This window comes from Rhinopithecus roxellana, chromosome 16, assembly GCF_007565055.1.
Source record: "Rhinopithecus roxellana isolate Shanxi Qingling chromosome 16, ASM756505v1, whole genome shotgun sequence".
NCBI classification, from domain to species: Eukaryota; Metazoa; Chordata; class Mammalia; order Primates; family Cercopithecidae; genus Rhinopithecus; species Rhinopithecus roxellana.
The window spans coordinates 18,957,000-18,977,327 of NC_044564.1; the positions used below are offsets into that span (position 1 = coordinate 18,957,000).

Here is a 20,328-nt window from a genome sequence, read left to right on the forward strand (position 1 = left end):
TCACCTCTGATCTGGCTGCAGTGTTGCGGAGGCCAGGAGGAGATGGTACCCCTTAGGGTGGCCTTGCTTCAGGACCGACTGCAGTGAGACAGAGGACCAGCTGGCTGCTACTGGGACCTCAGGGCAGGGGACTGGGCTCCCAGCGGGATTCTATGCTGAAGCCCTGTTGGGCAGATAGTGCTGCCAGCCTCATTTTAAAAGATGAGGAAACAGATGCAAGGTCGAGCACGGTGGCTCACGCCTGTCATCCTAGCGCTTTGGGAGGCCAAGGCGGGCGGATCACCTGAGATCAGGAGTTCCAGACCAGCCTGGGCAGCATAGTGAAACCCCGTCTCTACTAAAAATACAAAAATTAGCTGGGAGTGGTGGTGGGTGTCCCCATTGCGGAGGTTGCAGTGAGCCAAGATTGCGCCACTGCACTCCAGCCTGGGCCACAGAGCAACACTCTGTCTCAAAAAAGCAAAGAAAGGGTAGGGTAGGGTAGGGTAGGGTAGGGTAGGGTAGGGTAGGGTAGGGTAGGGTGGGGTAGGGGAGGGGAGATGCAGAAAGGAACTGTGATCAGAACCCAGGCACCTGGCTTACAGCCGCCCCTTGACTGCTGCACTTTGAGGGAAATGCAGGAACACCGTGTGGCCACTGCAAGCCCCCATGGTGACTTGGCTCGCAGGGAGGATCCACTCCCAGCCCCAGCCACCCCACCAAACAGGGCTGCTCCCGGGGCCAGCTGCCAGCAGGGGCTCACTACCTTCTGGCTCCAGGAGCAAGACCATTTGCCCACCTGCTCCAGGTTGCCGTAGGGGTCCAAGAAGGCTCGGAGGCCGCTTCGCGGTCTCTGAGCAGCGGCCTTCTTCCCTGAACAGAAGGGCACGCTGCTGTTCATGGAGGTGTCCTCAGAAAGATAGCCCTGTGTCTTCTGGGTGGACCTGGGGGAGACAGGACCCCATGAGCTTCCTGGACTCTGAGTCCCCAGCCCACCCATGGCTGGCAGGGCCCTTGAGGACCCACACTGACAACCCGCCTGCTGCCTGGTGGGGAGGTCTGTAAGCAAGCCGGGTGGGGAGCCCTTGCAATGTCCGCGAGTCCCATCCCCTTCCCCAGAGCCACACAGGCCAGCACAGTCCCAGCACCAGGAGCTGGCCAGGGTCTCCTCCTTGGCCTCAGGGTACAGGGCTTTGGGCAAACTCTCCAGCCGTTTTCCGACACTCCCAAACACCCGCTCCGACGCCACTGGCAGGGCGGCCTTCTGGTTCACAATGACGCTCTGTTGGACTGCAGGAGAGAGGGCAGGGTGAGATCCCTGCCCGGGAGGAGGGCACTGGTGCCCCCACCCTCTTTTCCTCCCTCTGGCAGGCAAGGCCGGTCAGAGCCCTGTCTCCATGGCAACCCCAGGCTCCCCAGCGCCTTCTGGCTGCCTCCGGAGAAGGCTTGGGTTTTAAAACCACCTTGCGTGACTGTTTCTGTTATACCCAAGCTGTGCCCCTGCGCATCCCCACTCGTGCTGCAGCCAGAAGCGTGCCCCCTTTCTCGCAGCGGGGAGACTGCTTACCCCATCATAGAAATCCCACAAACCATGCTGAGAGTGCTGAGGGCTTCAGGGAGGGCTGTCTCAGGGCTGGGGGCTCTTCCCGTCCAACAGCAGCCACGTGAGATGGTCCAAGGACCCTGAATTCCCCAATGGCTGCCGCAGGATGGAAAGGGCTGGGAAGCAGCAGGCTGGCCCCCACATATCCTGGGCACTCTGCTGCCCTGGACACCATGATAGCTCCTTATGGCCAGTGGCTGACACGGAATCATCTCCCGTATGCACCAGCTGCCATTCACATGAAATTGTTTCTCCTGGGCTTGTCCTGGCCTTATATTCCCAAGAGGGGCCCAGGGGCACTCTGGCTTCTATTTGTGGCTCTGTGTCACCCACACAAGCCCATTCTGGTTCTGGGGCCTTGGTTTCCCCACCAAACACATAGAAGTTGGGCAAAAATCACAGCTTCTAACTCCAGCTTCCTGTGATGCTAAGGGGACTGTGTCAGATCCCTCCCAGATCAGTGAAGGTCCTAGGTTTGTAGGGCATAGCCCACAGCTAGACCTTGAGGCAGACATTTCCTGAAACTGCACATAGTAGGTGCTCAATAAATAGCTAGAGGAAGTTGACTGTTGGGGGCCCTGGGGGCTGCTGGATCCTGAGAAGAGAAGAGGCTGGGTACATAGGAAAAGATAGAGCCTGGTCAAGGTTATACCAGAGTAAGAACAGGGACTTCGGCCGGGCACGGTGGCTCAAGCCACCCAGCACTTTGGGAGGCCAAGACGGGTGGATCACGAGGTCAGGAGATCGAGACCATCCTGGCTAACATGGTGAAACCCCGTCTCTACTAAAAAATACAAAAAACTAGCCGGGCGAGGTGGTGGGCGCCTGTAGTCCCAGCTACTCGGGAGGCTGAGGCAGGAGAATGGCGTAAACCCGGGAGGCGGAGCTTGCAGTGAGCTGAGATCTGGCCACTGCACTCCAGCCTGGGCCACAGAGCGAGACCCCGTCTCAAAAAAAAAAAAGAACAGGGACTTCTCGCCTGCTTCTCGAAACACACTTCAGAAAGCGCACTGGGAACTGCAAAACAGACACCATTACATCCAGGGCCTGGTGGCTCTTAGCTTCTTTGCTGGACCAGGCAGTGCCAGCTGTCTCCAGGAGACAGAAAGTTTCCTCTTCCCGGCTTTTCCGGGCACCTCCTCAGGCAGCCTTCGAGGTCTGCCTTCATGGATGTCGAAGGAAGATGCTTCCAATGGCACCTGGACCTCCTCCAGCCCCTGTAGGCCATGGGGGCTGGGGAGGGGAGCAAGTGTAGGCTCCAGAGGCTCTGGCTACGGGTTTCAAGGTGGGCAGATACAGCGTATGAGGACCCCTTGGCAGCAAGCAGTCCAAAGTGCCGCCCACGTTGGAACACCTCCACTGGACTTCGGACCCTCTACTTGGTCCTCGAACATCACCCTGACATCCTCCAGGTGGCCAGTTCAGGCACATCCTCTGCAGGGTCACTGATCTCTTGGCCTTTGCAAGCTGGTTCCTCACTCCGGGGGCCCAGAGCTACAGCCTCTCTGCCTTCCTGGCTGGAACTTTCTGGAGTCTCGAGGCTCCCCATCCCGTCTGCTTACCTGAGCATCTGCGCTCCCAGTAGCGGAGCGTTGTGTCCTGCAGGGTCTCGTCAGCGAACCGCACCCGGAAAGGGCAACGCCGCCTGTGGGCCTTAGAGCCTTCCCCCGAGGGGTTGTGGGTCAGTGTAGCCTTGAGCGTGGGGACCTGTGCACCGTGGGGCCTGCTGAGAGAGGGGAAAGGAGCCTGTGCTCACAGCCCCCTGCCGTACCCCAGGACACACCCACCAACCCCAGACTCGCTGTGAGATTCTGGACAAGTGCCCTACACTGGTCTGTAAGAATGAATAACGCCGGCCGGGCGCGGTGGCTCAAGCCTGTAATCCCAGCACTTTGGGAGGCCGAGGCGGGTGGATCACGAGGTCAGGAGATCGAGACCATCCTGGCTAATACGGTGAAACCCCGTCTCTACTAAAAAGTACAAAAAACTAGCCGGGCGAGGTGGCGGGTGCCTGTAGTCCCAGCTACTCGGGAGGCTGAGGCAGGAGAATGGCGTAAACCCGGGCGGCGGAGCTTGCAGTGAGCTGAGATCCGGCCACTGAACTCCAGCCTGGGTGACAGAGCGAGACTCCGTCTCAAAAAAAAAAAAAAAAAAAAATTGGCCGGGCGCGGTGGCTCAAGCCTGTAATCCCAGCACTTTGGGAGGCCGAGACGGGCGGATCACGAGGTCAGGAGATCGAGACCATCCTGGCTAACACAGTGAAACCCCGTCTCTACTAAAAATACAAAAACTAGCCGGGCGAGGTGGCGGGCGCCTGTAGTCCCAGCTACTCGGGAGGCTGAGGCAGGAGAATGGCATAAACCCGGGCGGCGGAGCTTGCAGTGAGCTGAGATCCGGCCACTGAACTCCAGCCTGGGTGACAGAGCGAGACTCCGTCTCAAAAAAAAAAAAAAAATTATAAAAAAAAGAATGGATAACGCCTATCACAGAAGCCAGCCTTAATGGAGCATTTCCTACCTGCCAGGCAGGCTTGAGCACGGAGGTACACCATCACACCAACTGCACACAGCCCCCACGAAATACTGTTATCATTCTCATTTTATAGTTGAGGAAACAGAGGCACAGAGACTATTCCAAAGTCATGCAGTTGTAAGGCATGGAGCCAAGACCTGCATCCTGGTTCCAGAGCTGGCACCCTCGCACGTAAAGCAATTTAGCAGAGAGAATAAGAATGCCAGCCCAGGAGTCATGCAGTCCTGGGTTTCAGTCCTGACCCTTTGAGCCTCAGTTTTCTTATCTGTAAAATGGGAATATTGTGCCCACTCTACAGGGTTGTGAAGAAAGGAAATGGGCCGTAGAAGTGTCCAGCCCAGGGTCTGTGGGGCCCAGAGGAAACATCACTAACTGGGAGCTGGGTTTTTTTGTTTGTTTGTTTGTTTGTTTTTTGAGACGGAGTCTCACTCTGTTGCCCAGGCTGGAGTGCAGTGGCATGATCTCAGCTCACTGCAAGCTCCGCCTCCGGGGTTCACGCCATTCTCCTGCCTCAGCCTCCCCCTTGGGACCTAGTCATCCAACAGTTGTGTGCTCAGGAACCCCTGCTCTCTGCTGGCTGCAGGGCCACGCAAAGGCATAAGCCAGCTCTGCCTGCCTGCCTGAAATCTCCGCATCTCCCCTTGAGGGCCACTGGAGCCTGTTCTGAGGCACCCCAGTGTCCCCTGCAGGGCCTACCAGGGAATCTCACACACAGTAAGGTGCTCAAGTATTTGCTCTTGAATATGAAAGTCTGTAACTGTGTCTGTCTCTGCTTTTGCTCACATTTGAGAAAATGAATTCCAAACTTTTATTTATTATATCTTGTGAGAAGTCATGCATATATTTGGCCTGATTGGTTGAAAGTTCTGAGGTTGATAAATGTGTTTCACTTTTTTTTTTTTTTTTTTTGAGACAGGGTCTTGCTGTGTCACCCAGGCTGGAGTGCAGTGGCACAATCTTGGCTCACTGCAGCCTCAACCTCCCAGACTCAATCAATCCTTCCACCTCAGCCTCCCGAGGAGCTGGAACCACAGGTATGCACCACCATGCCCAGCTAATGTTTGTAAGTTTTGTAGAGACAGGGTTTCACCATGTTACTCAGGCTGATCTCAAACTCCTGGGCTCAAGCGATCCTCCTGCCTCAGCCTCCCAAAGCACTGGGATTACAGGCATGAGCCACCATGCTTGGCCATGTGATCCATTTCTAGTTCCTACTCTGATCCATCAGTAGTGTCTACCTGGAGTACTGTGCAAGGAAGGGTTCTGAGGCTCAGTGGGGAAATATGATCCATTAGTTTTGTCTGCTGTGGGTATCAGATGAGGAGGAATGATATGTATGTGGTATCTTTACTCTCCCTGGTCTTTCAACTCATGGGCAGTGCCACTCACCCTTCACTCCTGCTTAGGCCTGGAGGAATTTTAACCTGGAAGAACTGTTTCTGTCTTCTTTTCCCCCTCTGTTAAAACTGTGGTATCTAGGCCCAGGTAGGTTCCAATGCCTAGGCTCTTCTTTTACCTCCATCCCTTATTTTTCTCCCAATATTCAACATATAGTAAAACCTAATAAAAGTTAGAGTAAGAAATGGACAAATGATGGTGGGATGGGTAAAAAGATGGAAGACTGGGTGGGTGGGTTGATGGGTGGATGGACTGTGGAGTGAGTTAATGAAAGGATCTGAATAGAACTGAACTATGAATGTATGGGTAGATGGACAGATGGGTGGCTGGCTTTTTATGTAGATGGGTATGTAGGTTTGTGGATGGTTTTATGACTAGATTAGTGATGGACAGTGTCCTGGGTTTACAAGTGGATAGAAGGATTTGTAGATGGTTGATCAATGGATGAATGATCGATGGATGCATGATTGATCAATGGATGGATGGATAGAAGTGTGGGAGTTTTAGATGGATGACTGGCTAGCTGGTTGGCCAGGTAGATGAATGGATCCACAAGACACCTGATTCATGGGTGGGTGGGTGAGTGAATGTATGTATGGATGGAGTCATGGGTTCATGATAGATGAATGGGTGGATAGAAAGATAGATGGATAGATGGAGAGATTCATGAACAGGTTGTAGAAGATCTGGTTCATGGATAAGATGGATGCAAGGATGGATGGGTGAATGGGAAAATGAATATATGAATGGATTTATGGATGAATTATGTGTTGGTAGAAGACCTCATTAATGGATGGGTTGATTCATACATGAACTGGCGAATGAATCTTGAATGGGTTGATAGAAGATCTGATTCATGGACAGATGTATGTAAGGATGGATGAATATATTCACGGGCAAAAGAGGAAAGAAAGGAGGAAAGAAATGCCCCTTTCCTCCACTACCCTACCCTATCCCTCCCATCACTCACTGGTTGGCCTTTCTGACAGTGGTGAATTGTGAGTGATCACCCTTCAGGGGCCCCAGAGTAGGTGTCTGATGGAGCGAAATCTTCGTAAGACTATCCTGGAGGTGCGATGACTGGCCCCTTAAAGACAAACAGGCCACATCTGGCATGAGTGGCCAGGCTGTCCCTCTCTGGAAACATCGATGGCAACCCCGTCCCCACCAAGAAAGGAACTGACACTTACCACAGGTCTGGGAGGAATGAACAGTTGGGACACTGCGGAGACCCTGGGCAGTGCTCTAACACACCCCTTTGATGTTGTGGTGCTGGGGATGCTGGAGCCAGGAGTAAACAGTTGTTAGCCTTGGCTGGGGGACGGTCCTTCCTAGTCATATGGCCTCGGGGTGATGGCAGGTCAGCCTTCAAGGAGGGGTTGGGAGGGCTCTGAGATACTCAGCTAACATTAGCATCCTTCTGAGCCTGCGTGGTGAGGGTGTTGGGTGCGTGGTGAGGGTGTCGGGTGCGGGGACACAAGAGACCACCCCCCACCAGGAATGACTCGGGCCCGTCCCCCGGGGCCCTGCGGGGCCTCACTCAGTGGTTCCGGCTCCTCGGCGCACTTCTCCTGGAGCTGGTGCAGGAACTCACGGAACCTGCTGGGGAGGAGCTCTCCTAGGAAGGCGCCCAAGAAGTCGGGGTCCTCCCTGGCCACGCCCCTCCGGGGGCGCTCGCGCTCTCCAGGCCCGGGCTTCCTGGGTGCCGATTCCCGGGACGCGCCGGCCGAGAGCAGGGGAGGTAGCAGCAGGGACCGCAGCAGCCCCCGCTTCCCCACCGCCCGCCGGGTCGCGGTGAGCAGGGCGGGCAGGCGCGGCGGGAGGCGTCCGAAGCCCATCCCGGGCTCGGTGTCCCCTTCCGGCCACCACGCGGCGCCGCCCCACGGGATCCTCGAGCCCCCGGAGCCCCGCGCGCCCGGGGCCGCTCGGAGCGCGGGCGGGGTCAGCTTGAAGTCGCCGTCGCCAGGTAGCCCCTTGGGCGCCACCTCCTGGGTCCCTGGGCGAGGTCGACGCCGGAACATGCTTGGCCCCGCGCTCAGCTCACCGCACCCTCAGCGCGCGTGGGTGGGGGGCGCCGGGTGAGGTGGGGAGGGTATAGTCCAGCCCCAGGCCATAGTGCCCCGGGCAGGGCAGCGCGGTGCAGGGTGAGCGCCACCGGCCCAGCGGACAGCGAGTGGCTTCAGGCGAGAGCTCCCAGAGCCCCTGTTTCCTCACCTGAAAAATGGTGACAGCAAGAGTGGCCAACTTTGGGGTTGCTGTGACGTTTAAATGAGCACGACATGCCAGTCTTTGAACAGTGAGCTCGGAACAGTGCCAGGCACGCTGGCCAAGCTTACACATAGACTAGCTGCCGTTCTTAGTATTTAAAAGTTCTTATTATTTAGGATTTAGTCCCAGCTCCACCACTTATTAGCTTTGTAACCTTGGCCAAGCCAATTAACTTTCCCTCTGCCTTCCCTGGGGGCTCTGGTCTGCAGAATGGGGATAATAGCAGCACCTGCCTCTTTGCAGCCGTGAAATGGCATCACCGCTGGTAGAGAGAGCATTTAGCCTGCCTTGCAGTGTTCAAATCGTGGAAGCTGTTACCGTCATTAACGCTCTACTGGGAATTAGGAAACCTGGAACCAGCTTGAGGGAAGAAAGACCTGACCAGCAGCCTCCCAGCCCTGGTGGTGCCTCAGAGACCCCTGGGTGGGGAGCCTGTTGAAAGTACAGATGACTTACCCCCAGCCCCCATTCTGATTCAGTAAGTCTCTGCTGGAGCCAAGACACTTTTGTTGTTGTTGTTAAAGAGATGGGGTCTTGCTAAGAGATGGAGTCCTGCTGTCGCCCATGCTGGAGTGCAGTGGCACCATCATAGCTCACTGCAGCCTCAAATTCTTAGGCTCAAGCGATCCTCCCGCCTCAGCCTCCTGAGTAGTTGGGACTACAGGCACACACCACCACAGTCGGCTAATTTTTGTATTTTTTTGTAGAAATGGGGTAGAAATTTTTTGTATTTATGTTGCGCGAGCTGGTGTTGAACTCCTGGGCTCAAGTGATCCACCTGCCTTGGCCTCCCAAAGTGCTAGGATCACAGGCATGAGCTCCCACTTCTGGCCAAGACACAGACTTCTAACAAACTCCTCTTTGGGAGGCAGAGCCCCAGTCCTACTCCCAGCTCTGACACTGAGAGGTCTCTGAGCCTGCTTCCTCCCCACTATACCCCACTCCCAGATTGTTGTCAGCTCTGAGCTGGTTCCTGGGCAGTGTCACACTCACCCTGGTGGGCTTCTGGGCAGGGCCTGAGAAGGTCCTGTGAGTTTAGAGCTCTCTACAGGCAGGCTAGCCTTTGGGAGAGCCCATCATCCCTGCCTGGTGCCTCTCCCAGCCCCTCCCTGCTGCCTCTGGGCTGTTTCAGGGTCATTGTGATCCGCGCCTCACCCCTGGGCACCTGAAGAGCAGTGGGTACCAAGGCCTGGGGACTGAGGATGAGGCTATTGTGTCCTGGATGCCCTGGCCGTAATCGCCCAGGGCACTGGGACTCTGACCAGGGCAGCCAGGCCTTCCAGATCTGGGAGGCTCAGGCTGGGTGGCTCTCAAAGTAGAACTTTCACCCCAAGAGCAGGCAGTCAGAATACAATGGACCTAGAAATTACCACACCCTGCGGGGCAGGGATTATGGGCACAGTGGCTCACGCCTGTAATCCCAGCACTTTGGGAGGCCGAGGCGGGCGGATCACCTGAGGTCAGGAGTTCAAGACCAGCCCAGCCAACATGATGAAACCTCGTCTCTACTAAAAATACAAAAATTTGCCGGGCGTGGTGGTGTGCGCCTATAATCCCAGCTACTTGGGAGGCTGAGACAGGAGAATCGCTTGACCCTGGGAGGCGGAGATTACAGTGAGCTGAGATCATGCCACTGCACTCCAGCCTGGGTGACAGAGTGAGACTCCATCTCAAAAATAGTAATAATAATAATGATTCAAGGCCTGGGTGCTAGGTGTGCCTCTTGCCATTGAGATGTCATTCCTTTCAGGCAGTCTCAGCTGGCAGACAAAGAAATGTGTGTGTTTACTATTATACACACACAGATCTATAAATATTTCTATAGGTAACCATCTGTATTTATATTAAGCTAAACACGAGCTCATGCTGACATCTCCAACTCTAATCCATTACACGGATCATTTGAGACTCTGTCTCAAAAAAAAAAAAAAAAGGCCAGGTTGCAGTGCCTAATGCCTGTAATCCTAGCACTTTGGGAGGCCGAGGCAGGCGGATTGCCTGAGCTCAGGAGTTCGTAACCAGCCTGGGCCACATGGTGAAACCCCGTCTCTACTAAAATACAAAAAAATTAGCCAGGTGTGGCAGCATGTGCCTGTAGTCCCAGCTACTTGGGGGGCTGAGGCAGGAGAATTGCTTGAACCCGGGAGGCAGAGGTTGCAGTGAGCTGAGATCGCGCCACTGCACTCCAGCCTACAGAGTGAGACTCCATCTCCAGAAAGAAAGAAAGAAAAGAAAAGAAAAGAAAAAAAAAAGAAAAGAAAAGAAAAGAAAGAAAGAGAGAGAGAGAGAGAAGGAAAGAAATTAACATACCCACTTTCAAGTCCATGGTCTGCTGTTTTGCTGTGTGATACTAGAGAAGTGTCTTTTTTCTCAGGACTCCCTGGGCCTTATATCTCTGAGTCTTGGCTGGGAGAGGGCCAAGAGGAAGCTCATAGAGTATTGTGAAGCTGGGGTGGGAGACAAAGGTCATTTACATGAGTATTTCACTGGCATGGCATAGTTTCATAATTTGAAAATGAAGAAACGACTTTGTAATTCAAATAACAGAGTGACTCACTAGAGGACACATCGCCAAAGATGTATTCTATTTTCTGTCAATGCTTCTCACCAGGGATGGAGGGACATACTTTCTTGGAAAGCTACAATATTGAGTGGGGGAGGGAGATATTTTTATATTTATTTAAAGGGTATGTGACTTTTTTTTAATGGCTGAGAAACACCAGATTAACTAGATGGTTTTTTTTTTTTTTTTTTTTTTTTTTTTTTGAGGCGGAGTCTCACTCCATTGTCCAGGCTGGAGCGCAGTGGCGTGATCTTGGCTCACTGCAAGCTCCGCCTCCCGGGTTCACGCCATTCTCCTGCCTCAGCCTCCTGAGTAGCTGGGATTACAGGTGCTCGCCACCAAGCCCAGCTAATTTTTTTGTATTTTTAGTAGAGATGGGGTTTCACTGTGTTAGTCAGGATGGTCTCGATCTCCTGACCTCGTGATCCACCCGCCTCGGTCTCCCAAAGTGCTGGGATTACAGGCGTGAGCCACCACGCCCGGCCTAACTAGATGTTTCTAAAGAGACCTCCAGACCTTGCACTCTGCAATCATTTATCAAGCAACTACTATGTGCTAGGCTTGGGAATTCAGAGATGCCAGAGGCTTTGAGGTCAGGGAGCTGGCCAGCCCTGGGAAGGCCTTGGAGTCTGGGTGTGGGGAAGGAGCTTTCTCTTCTGTTGACAGGAAGTAAGATAGGGCTGGATTTTTAGGCATGCAGAGTTTGGACCAGAGCTGCCCCCTGGCGGAGGATTCCAGACACCCCCAGCAATTTAAATTGCCCAGGATCAATCCCTTTGCATAGAGACACAGAAAATGAAGCTTGCTCAGACCAGGGGTAGCAGTTGGGACCTAGAATAGTCTAGCGGGGATGCCAAATAATATGCACGTACACACATTCTGCGGACTCAATGCAGATGGGGCTTTTTGGCATCCCCTTTTTCCCGTAGCTTTCAGTACATTTAGAGCAAACACAGTTTAAGCACCTTCTGTGTGCACCGCTCAGAGGAAGGCATTGGAAACCTAACGCCAGAATATTATTTTATTTATTTATTTTTGAGACGGAGTTTTGCTCTTGTCACCCAGGTTGGAAAGCAATGGTGTGATCTAGGCTCATTGCAACCTCCACCTCCCAAGTTCAGGCGATTCTCCTGCCTCAGCCTCCCGAGTAGCTGGGACTGCAGGCATGCACCACCATGTCTGGCTAATTTTGTATTTTTAGTAGAGACGGGGTTTTGCCATGTTGGCCAGGCTGGTCTCAAACTCCTGACCTCAGGTGATCCGCCCGCCTTGGCATCCCAGAATGCTGGGATTACAGTTGTGCACCACTGCACCCTGCCAACACCAGGATATTATTAATAGTTTAGGAAAAATGACCTTAGGGTGAATATTGTCATTATAATAGCTTCCATTTCCTGAGAACCCACTGCAGGTGCTGAGCTGAAGGTCTGACGTGCAGTGTCCCACAAGTTTAATCCTCTCAGAGCTTCAGAGGTTGAGTAATTATTACATTGCTCAACTTCTTCTGGCAGGAGACTGAAGCTCGGAGATGTTAACAGGCTCTACCCATCTGCAAGCTCGTGTTTCCATCACTGCTGCCTCTGAGATAGCTCCAGAATTTCTTTGCACGGGAGGAGCTGAGGGAAGGGCCATGCTTTTGGAATGGAAACTTTATGGGCTTGTTCTGCTTATTTGGGTGGGAATCCCATGGCACTGCCAAGAGTATTTCTTTTTATTTTATTTATTTTTGGGGGTCGGTATTATTTTAAGATGCTAATGGAGATGGGTGGATTTGAAGACCAATGGCTTTTTTTCCCTTCTTACTCAAAGCACAGCCTGCAGCCTCCAAACGAACTGTTGTTCGTGCTGGGGATGGAGAGAGGGCAACGCTGCGGCTCTTTTCAGTTCGGGAGGTCCTTCCAGATTCCCAAAAGTCAATTTAGTCAAGTTTTGAGCTGTAACCTGTGTTGGGCGCGGTGGCTCACGCTTGTAATCCCAGCAGTCTGGGAGGCCAAGGTGGAAGCCTTGCTTGAGGCCAGGAGTTCAAGATCAGCCTGGGCAACAGGGTGAGACCTCGACTCTAATTTTTTTTTAAAAGAAGTCAAATTAGGCCGGGCGCGGTGGGTCACGCCTATAATCCCAGCATTCTGGGAGGCCGAGGCGGGCGGATCACGAGGTCAGAAGATCGAGACCATTCTGACTAACACGGTGAAACCCCATCTCTACTTTAAAAATACAAAAAAAATTAGCTGGGGTGGTGGCGGGCGCCTGTAGTCCCAGCTACTTGGGAGGCTGAGGCAGGAGAATGGTGGGAACCCGGGAGACTGAGCTTGCAGTGAGCTGAGATAGGCCACTGCACTCCAGCCTGGGCGACAGAGCGAGCCTCCGTCTCAAAAATAAATAAATAAATAGATAAATAAATAAATAAAGAAGTCAAATTAGGCTGGGCGCAGTGGCTCACGCCTATAATCCCAACACTTTGGAAGGCAGAGGCGGAAGGATCACTTGAGGTCAGGAGTTCGCGACCAGCCTGGCCAACATGGTGAAAACCCGCCTCTACTAAAAATACAAAAATTAGCTGGGTGTGGTAGCTCACGCCTGTAGTCCCAGCTACTCTGGAGGCGGACGCAGGAGAATCGCTGGAACCTGGGAGGCAGAGGTTGCAGTGAGCCGAGATCGCGCCACTGAACTCCAGCCTGGTTGACAGAGCAAGATTCTGTCTCAATTTAAAAAAAAAAAAGTAAGTTAAATTATTTTTCAAACGAAGTCAGGTTAAATCCGGAGCCCGCGGGAGGGGGAGGAGCCGAACAAGGGGGGGGGGAGGGGCGAGCTGAACGAGGGGGTGGGGCGAGCTGAACGAGGGGGTGGGGCCAGCCGTGGCCCCGCCCCTAAAGCCCGGAAGTGACGTTAGCGGACAAAGGGAGCGCGCGCCGCGAGCTGTCGCGTCTGGTCGTGGTGTGTTGGAGCTGCGGTTACCTTGTGGGGTCTCCGCCGCCGCCGCCCTACCTTCCTCTTCCCCATCTTCTTCTCTCGGTCCCGGGAGCCCCCGCGCGGAGTGAGTAGCGCGAGGCGGTGCGAAGGGTAGGCAGAAGCCGGGAGAGGGGAGGCCGCGACCCCTAACTGCTTCGGCGCCCTGAGGTCCCCGGCTCGTCACGTGACCCGGCGCGTGCGCGCGGGCCTGCACGGGCCCCACGTGCGCGTCCCCAAGCGGTCCACGGGCCGGACCTGGGCAGGGACTACGGAGCAGTCAGTCCATGGGTTGGGGTACAGGAGGAAAGTCAAGGCACTCAAAGCCCAGGCAGGGCACTCCCCTACCCGGGTCCCCAGACCGCAGCAAATCCCTTTCTCTGAGCTTGTTTCCCCTCCGAGAAACAGGGATATGGAGAGCGCCCACTCGGAGGATGGATGGGAGGAATCGGTAAAATCGGTAAAATGCCCAGTTCAGAGCCTGGCACAGTGAAGTGCCCGTTGCATAGAAGTTGCTGTCGTATTTAACCTTAGGTCCCGCCCCAGCGCCAACCCGACACAGGTGCAGCTCAAAAAAGACACCCCCAGAGCCCTTGCGGCCAAGGTCAGCCTGTCTGCAGGGAGGCTGCCATATCGAAAAGCCCAGGCTTTGCTGCCCATCAACTGTGATCTCTCTCTCTCTGGACTTCGGTTTCTCCTCTGTACTATTAAGTGATTGCCACAGCTGGTGTCAGAGACCCTGACAGCGGGGAGGGACAGTGTAACCTGTGGTTGTGGTGTGTAGAATGATTGCCCAGTGAGATGGGATGAGCCTCTGGGAGGAACCAGGGCTGGGATAAGGAGCCTGGAATCCCTCCTTAATTCTGTTCTCGGCTTCCTGTTTGTTTGTATGTTTAAAGACACATCATTTCCTTTAGTGTGCTGGTTTTTCTCTCTGTAAACTGAGGACTGCGTGGGGGTTGGAAGTACGCATGGAGTGTTTTGGTGGAGGCCGGAAGCCCAGGGATCACAAGGATAGCATCTAAAAAATCTCGGTGGGGGTTCTGTGCTTGTAAGCAGAGGAAGCTCGCTCCCCACTCTGGCTGATTTGCAGAGCTGTTTGAGTCTGCTGGATTGGCCGCCCAGCATACCAGTAACAGTCCCTTAGGTGTGTCCAACAGTACAGCTTCTATGGCATTCTAAGGCAGTTTTCCCATTTGATCATCATAGTGGGCAGAGTTGACAAGAATCTCATTTGACAGAGAATTTCTAAGCTCAAGAGAATATGTGCCTGGCACTGTGCAAAGCACTTTAAGCTTTTCATGTGCACTTTTTTTTTTTTTTTTTGGAGACGGAGTCTTGCTCTGTCACCCAGGCTGGAGTACAGTGGCCGGATCTCAGCTCACTGCAAGCTCCGCCTCCCGGGTTTACGCCATTCTCCTGCCTCAGCCTCCGTAGTAGCTGGGACTACAGGCGCCCGCCACCTCGCCCGGCTAGTTTTCTGTATTTTTTAGTAGAGACAGGGTTTCACCATGTTAGCCAGGATGGTCTCGATCTCCTGACCTCGTGATCCGCCCATCTCGGCCTCCCAAAGTGCTGGGATTACAGGCTTGAGCCACCGCGCCCGGCCTCATGTGCACTTTTAATCACAGGCTTTCTGTAAAGTCGGTATTACTGCTCCATTTTATAGATGAACTGAGGAATGGTGAGGTTTGATGTCTTCTCTGAGCTTACACAGCTGGTGAGCAGAGCCAAGATTCAGATCTGGTTCATCCGACTCCATCAGAGTTTTTGTTAATTTTTAAATGTATCCCCTGTTTTGTCTTCTTCCCTCCCTTTCTCCCTTCTTTCCTTTTCTTAGAGCACTCTGCCATTTGCATGTGGCCTGCTGCTGTCCACAAAGATCCAGGGAGGATGGATTCTGTCCAGTAGGCTGCTAGAGGGTGGAGGTCACTTTTAGGCAGGCTTTTCCGTAGAGACTTAACATGAGTAGGATGAGATGACTGCAAAAGTCTGCCGGTGACAGTTTCAGCACTGTTTTCTTCCATGGGTTGTGGGAGAAGAGATGCAGTGGCTGGGGCAGCTGCGTGGGTCTGAACACCTTGGCTGGGAGGAGGAGGCAGCAGCTAGGTGACCGTGAAGGATGTAGGATCACATTTACTGGCCGAGCAGGCATTTACCAGGTGTGAGGGGTTTCTCTTCCTCTCTGAGCTAGCCTAGAGTTCACACAAAACCAGGGTGCTCCTGGCCTCCTCCCAGGCCCTGCAGCCACATGGCATCTGTCCTCTGGAGCAGAGTGTAGCAGGACCTCCTGCTGTTGGCTGACCGACCTTGCTGTGCCCTCGGACTCTTAGGGACCTCCTCCTGCCCCACTCCAATCTGGACAGAATGTAGCCAGGACCCTAGGAATCCCATTTATTAATGAATCAGCTGTTAGGACAAATGTCAAAGTCAGGCTCGCTATTTCCTGGCCAATATGTGCCTCCCCTGGCTTTTTCCTAGAATTTGTGTGTAGGTGGAATTCTTGTAAATTAGATTATTCAGGGGACCCTGACATTTAAAGGAATCATGTTACAAGGCTTTTGGTAAAGCACAAAATTATGTTGTCGGTAACAGCGTTCAGTATTACCAGTTTTGAATGGTTGGACTTTTGGTCTGTAGGATTTTCTTAGAAGTGGAAAATGGCTATAGCTGCACAAAGCCCATTCTTGTATTATTTGGCAACCAATTAGTCAGTGCCCACCTGGTATCAGGCACTGATCTAATCGGTACGCGTTTGCCCTCAGATTTATTCTGTTCATTTGATCAGAGATGAACTTTCTGTTGAATATCTATGTTTCGTGGGATGCAAGAGAAGCATAGTGATAAATCTCAAATGTTGCCACTGCTCTGGGAGCTCCCAGGCCAGGTGAGAGATAGAACTGAATACAAAACCTTCAGTTTGCCAAGACTGGTGGGCAGTGAGAGGGAGACAGGCTGGCTCTCGCCGTGCTCCAGTCTGAATGGGAGTTGTGCTAGCATGGTGTGGAAGAGTAGTATTTCGTTTTTTAACCTTTGTCTTTAATTTTCCCAGCCACCAAGTGTTTTTTGTTTTTTGAGACAGGGTCTCGCTCTTATCCAGGCTGGACTCAAACTCCTGGGTTCAAGCAGTCTTCCCACCTCAGCCTCCCAAAGTGCTCAGATGATAGGCATGAGCCACTGCACCCGGCTGTAGTTTCAAATGCCGTCCTCTCCGAGTGACTGATGGAGGGCTGTGACATGGTTGCTCTGGTGCCTGCTGGCAGAGGGGCAGGCAGCCCACCTGACCTGGTCCTTACCCCGTCAGACCATAGCAGCCACCAAACCCAGCTACATGGTGACATTCAGATTGGTGGCCCTTTTCCCTGTCAGCCACCATGGCACATCTAGCAGTCTTGAGGATTGGCAGGTCCGGTGGGAACAAGAATTCGTTCTTCTTCTTTTTTTGACACACTGTCTCACTCTGTTGCCCTTACTGGAATGCAGAGGGAGGATCATGGCTCACTGCAGCCTTGACCTCCCAGGTTCAAGTGATCCTCCCACCTCAGCCTCCCTAGTAGCTGGGAGGTACTAGAATGTGTGTATTTTTGATAGAGACGGGGTTTCTGAGCCATGGGCTGCTTTCTCTTTCCAGCAGTGTTGTTCCCAGTGCTGGGACACCAGTGTGGGAGCTTTGTGGTCAGCTTGCAGGGAGGGTGTTATGTGCAGTAATTAGAACTAAGGTCCTCCCCAGCCTGTTACCCCAAAGGGCTCCCTGATTGGTGCAGTGATTGCTGCCTTTCTTCATTGTGGCCCAAACCCTGGTGCGTGAACGGTAAAGTGAGGGGTCAGTCTGCGAGTGGATTCAATAATCTGAAGAGGGAAGCCAGGCGCAGTGTCATACGCCTGTAATCTCAGCTACTTGGGAGGCTGAATAGGGAGGATGGCCTGAGCCCGGGAGTTTGAGGCCAGCCTGGGCCAGATAGCAAGACCCCCATCTCAAAAAAACAAGAATCTGAAGAGAGGTTTAAGCAGGCTTCTCTTTAGGCACAGCCAAAGGGTTCTGCTAAGGGTGAAAAGACCCAATCACGGATCTAAGAAGAACCGGGCCCCGGTAGAGCACATGGGTCTTGTCAGCTCTCTCTGGACCCTCAGAAAGCTGGTGTGTGACTTTGTCTGTGAAGAAAGCTCAAATCTGCTGAAGGAGTCAGGCATGGGGTTGGAGAGGAGGGACCCCATCCCCTCTGTTCTCAGCAGCCACAACAGGCCTTTCCCTGTTGCCCCCACTGGCTGGCTGGGTCTCTGGAAAAGGCTGACCAGTAACAGAAGGAGAATTGCATCCGTTAGAAGTATTCTTTTTTTTTTTTTGATACAGAGTCTTGCTCTGTCGCCCAGGCTGGAATGCAGTGGCACGATCTTGGCTCACAGCAAGCTCTACCTCCTGTGTTCAGGCCATTCTCCTGCCTCAGCCTCCCGAGTAGCTGGGACTACAGGTGCGCGCCACCGTGCCCGGCTAATTTTTTTGTATTTTTAGTAGAAACAGAGTTTCACTGTGTTAGCCAGGAGGATCTCGATCTCCTGACCTCATGATCCGCCTGCCTCGGCCTCCCAAAGTGCTGGGATTACAGGTGTGAGCCACGGCGCCCGGCCTGGTTAGAAGTATTCTTGAGCTTACTGGCTGGGGTGGGCCTGCTGCTTCTGGAAAGATCCTTCTCTTTCAGGACAGGTTCAGAATATAGTAGTGCAGAAGATAGTACTGGGGGCCAGTAACAAATTTGACCAATGAAAAATCTTGGCTGGGTGCAGTGACTTCCGCCTGTAACCCCAACACCTTGGGAAGCCGAGGCAGGTAGATCACTTGCAGCCAGGTGTTTGAGACCAGCCTGGGCAACATGGCAAAACTCCGTCTCTACAGAAAATACAAAAGTTAGACAGGTGTGGCGGTGTGTGCCTGTAGTCCCAGCTACCCTGGAGGCCGAGATGGGAGGGTCACCTGAGCCATACTCTAGTCTGGCGACACTGAGACCCTTTCTCGAAAAACAAAGAAGAAAAATATTCTCCAGCTTGTCTTGGGTTTAGTTTCCCTTCTCTTTCCTCATAGTTGCTTACCGAAGGCCTTGTGCTCCTTCTCAGGGCGTTTTCCCGTTTCCCTCTGACCACTTCTCTTGAAGCCCCTAGAGCGTTCCTGGGTCTTAGGGTTTTAAGCTTTGAGTTGTGTTTGAGAACTGTGCCCGAGTTCCCCATGTGGACTCTTCCGTGTTGACCCTGTAGCTCCAGGGGTCAGGCAGACGGATTTGGACCTACGATTTGTCAACTTTGGTGACAGGCATTTGCTAGAAGCCCCCTGCTCTCCTGTGTGGAAGCAGCACGTGCGAGGTGGTGAGCTGCAGCTCCCAGTCAGCTGCGCGTTTTCCACCGAGGAGATTTTCCCTTTATCATGGGTTTATCAGGATGTAGCAGCTGCTGCTGCTGCTGGGATTCCTGCCTCCCGCTGTTGCTGTTTGTCCTGTGACAGCCAGCACGGCCACTGCCATTCTCACTCTGCCTCCCTTCAGGTTAGGCCCTGGCAGCGTGGGAAGCCCATCAGCTGAGAGTTGGTGCCCAGCATGCACTTGGGGCCGCCCTCATCCAGGCCCCGTCTGCCTTTCCCAGCTCACCTTCCACACTGTGTTCCCCACCTCCACTCTCTGCCTCTGATGGCCCATGCTGTCCCACAGCTGCTCCCTCTGTCTGTGCCCCACCCCTCCAGCACTCCCTGTCCTTGGATGCCCAGCTCGGGCTGCCTCCTCCAGGCCACTGCCCCTGTCTGCTGTTCAGAAAGGATTCCTCTGCCCTTTGAGTTTCCTCAGCACTTTATGGTTCCATGAGAATCTTATTTTTCTGCTGCGTATTTTCGTTCCCTTTGCTCTTTGCCTGTCCTCCTGGACTAGAGCTCTCTGAGGTCTTGGCAAGCCTCACAGCAACTAGAACAGCCCCTAAGCGTGGTGTGCCTTGGTAACAGCACTGTGCCTATGGGAAGCTTATGGCAGGCTGACCGCCCTTGGAGCGTGGAGCCACTGAACTGTCATCCCTGTCCTGAAGGGCAAGGTGGGCCTGGGCTCTGCTGCCAGGACCCAGCTGAGGCTTTCTAGTTCCCTCTCCTGCTGTGGCAGCGGTCTCCTCATCCCCCTGCCGTCTCCATTGCTGCCAGCAGTCTTCAGAAGCACCGGTCTTCCCGGGCCACTCTCTGCTGGGCCTCAGGGTGGTTCACACTCCTTGCTCTGTAGGATGCAGTCGAAACTGCTGGAGTTGACTGTGAGACCAGGAACCGGCAGCCACAAGGGCTGTCTGTCCTTGCCTCTGGGAGCAGAGCTGTCACCCTCCACCGGCTGCATTTATTCTTGCCCATCCATTGGTTTCAGCTTATGCGTCCCCTCCTCAGGGATGCCTTCCCTGGTCCTCCCATCTGAGTCCACTTCCTCTCTCCGTGCTCTGCTGGCACTGGTGCTTCTCCTCTGCAGCCCTCCCTACAGGTGTGGTTGTGTCTGTAGAATTGTTTTCTGCCTGGCTGTCTGCCTGGTTCACAGCCTGGTGCCTGGCACAGAGTCCGCACTCCTCATTAACGGAGGACTGGACCCCACCGTGAGTTGTTGCTGTGCTCTGAGCCAGAGGAAGGGAGGCGTGGAAACTTCCCTGGCCCTCCAGGGTCTGTTGGTGCTCTCTGCTTTGCGGTCTTTTCTCTTTATTGATCAGGGTTTTCTGTGCCCGGAAGCCACTGCGTCAGGTGTCATATAAAGCATGTCAAGAACTTGAAGCCAGTCCAGGCACAGTGGCTCACACCCGTAATCCCAGCACTTTGGGAGGCCAAGGTGGGAGAATCTCTTGAGGTCAGGAGTTCAAGACCAACCTTTGTAATGTAGTGAGACCCCATCTCTACAAAAAATAATTAGCCAGGCATGGTGGCACACAACTGTAGTCCTGGCTGCTCCGGAGGGTGAGTTGGGAGGGTCTCTTGAGCTCTGGAATTGGAGGCTGCATTGAGCTGTGATCACACCACTGCACTCCAGAAAAAATGAAAACGTAA

At 53.6% G+C, this 20,328-nt stretch overlaps 2 protein-coding genes across 6 annotated transcripts in view; one reads left to right on the plus strand and one right to left on the minus strand.

Annotated features, from left to right (window-relative positions):
* C16H9orf50 (chromosome 16 C9orf50 homolog) lies at nucleotides 1-7,533 on the minus strand. Its single transcript, XM_010360926.2, has 7 exons — nucleotides 7,053-7,533; nucleotides 6,703-6,793; nucleotides 6,483-6,599; nucleotides 3,145-3,308; nucleotides 1,107-1,269; nucleotides 775-923; nucleotides 1-104 (listed from the first exon to the last, which is right to left on the minus strand). The coding sequence occupies exons 1-7, from the start codon at nucleotides 7,531-7,533 to the stop codon at nucleotides 1-3; spliced, it is 1,269 nt and encodes a 422-aa protein (XP_010359228.1).
* NTMT1 (N-terminal Xaa-Pro-Lys N-methyltransferase 1) overlaps nucleotides 7,199-20,328 on the plus strand; it is a 16,325-nt gene continuing 3,195 nt past the window's right edge. For 3 of the 5 annotated variants that reach the window (XM_010360929.2, XM_030919653.1, XM_010360930.2), the window contains exon 1: nucleotides 13,236-13,377. The gene's annotated coding sequence lies outside the window, so the exon portion shown is untranslated. Of the gene's footprint in view, nucleotides 7,307-13,235; nucleotides 13,404-20,328 lie in introns of those variants that run through there. The other 2 variants (XM_030919652.1, XM_030919650.1) reach the window with 2 other exon arrangements.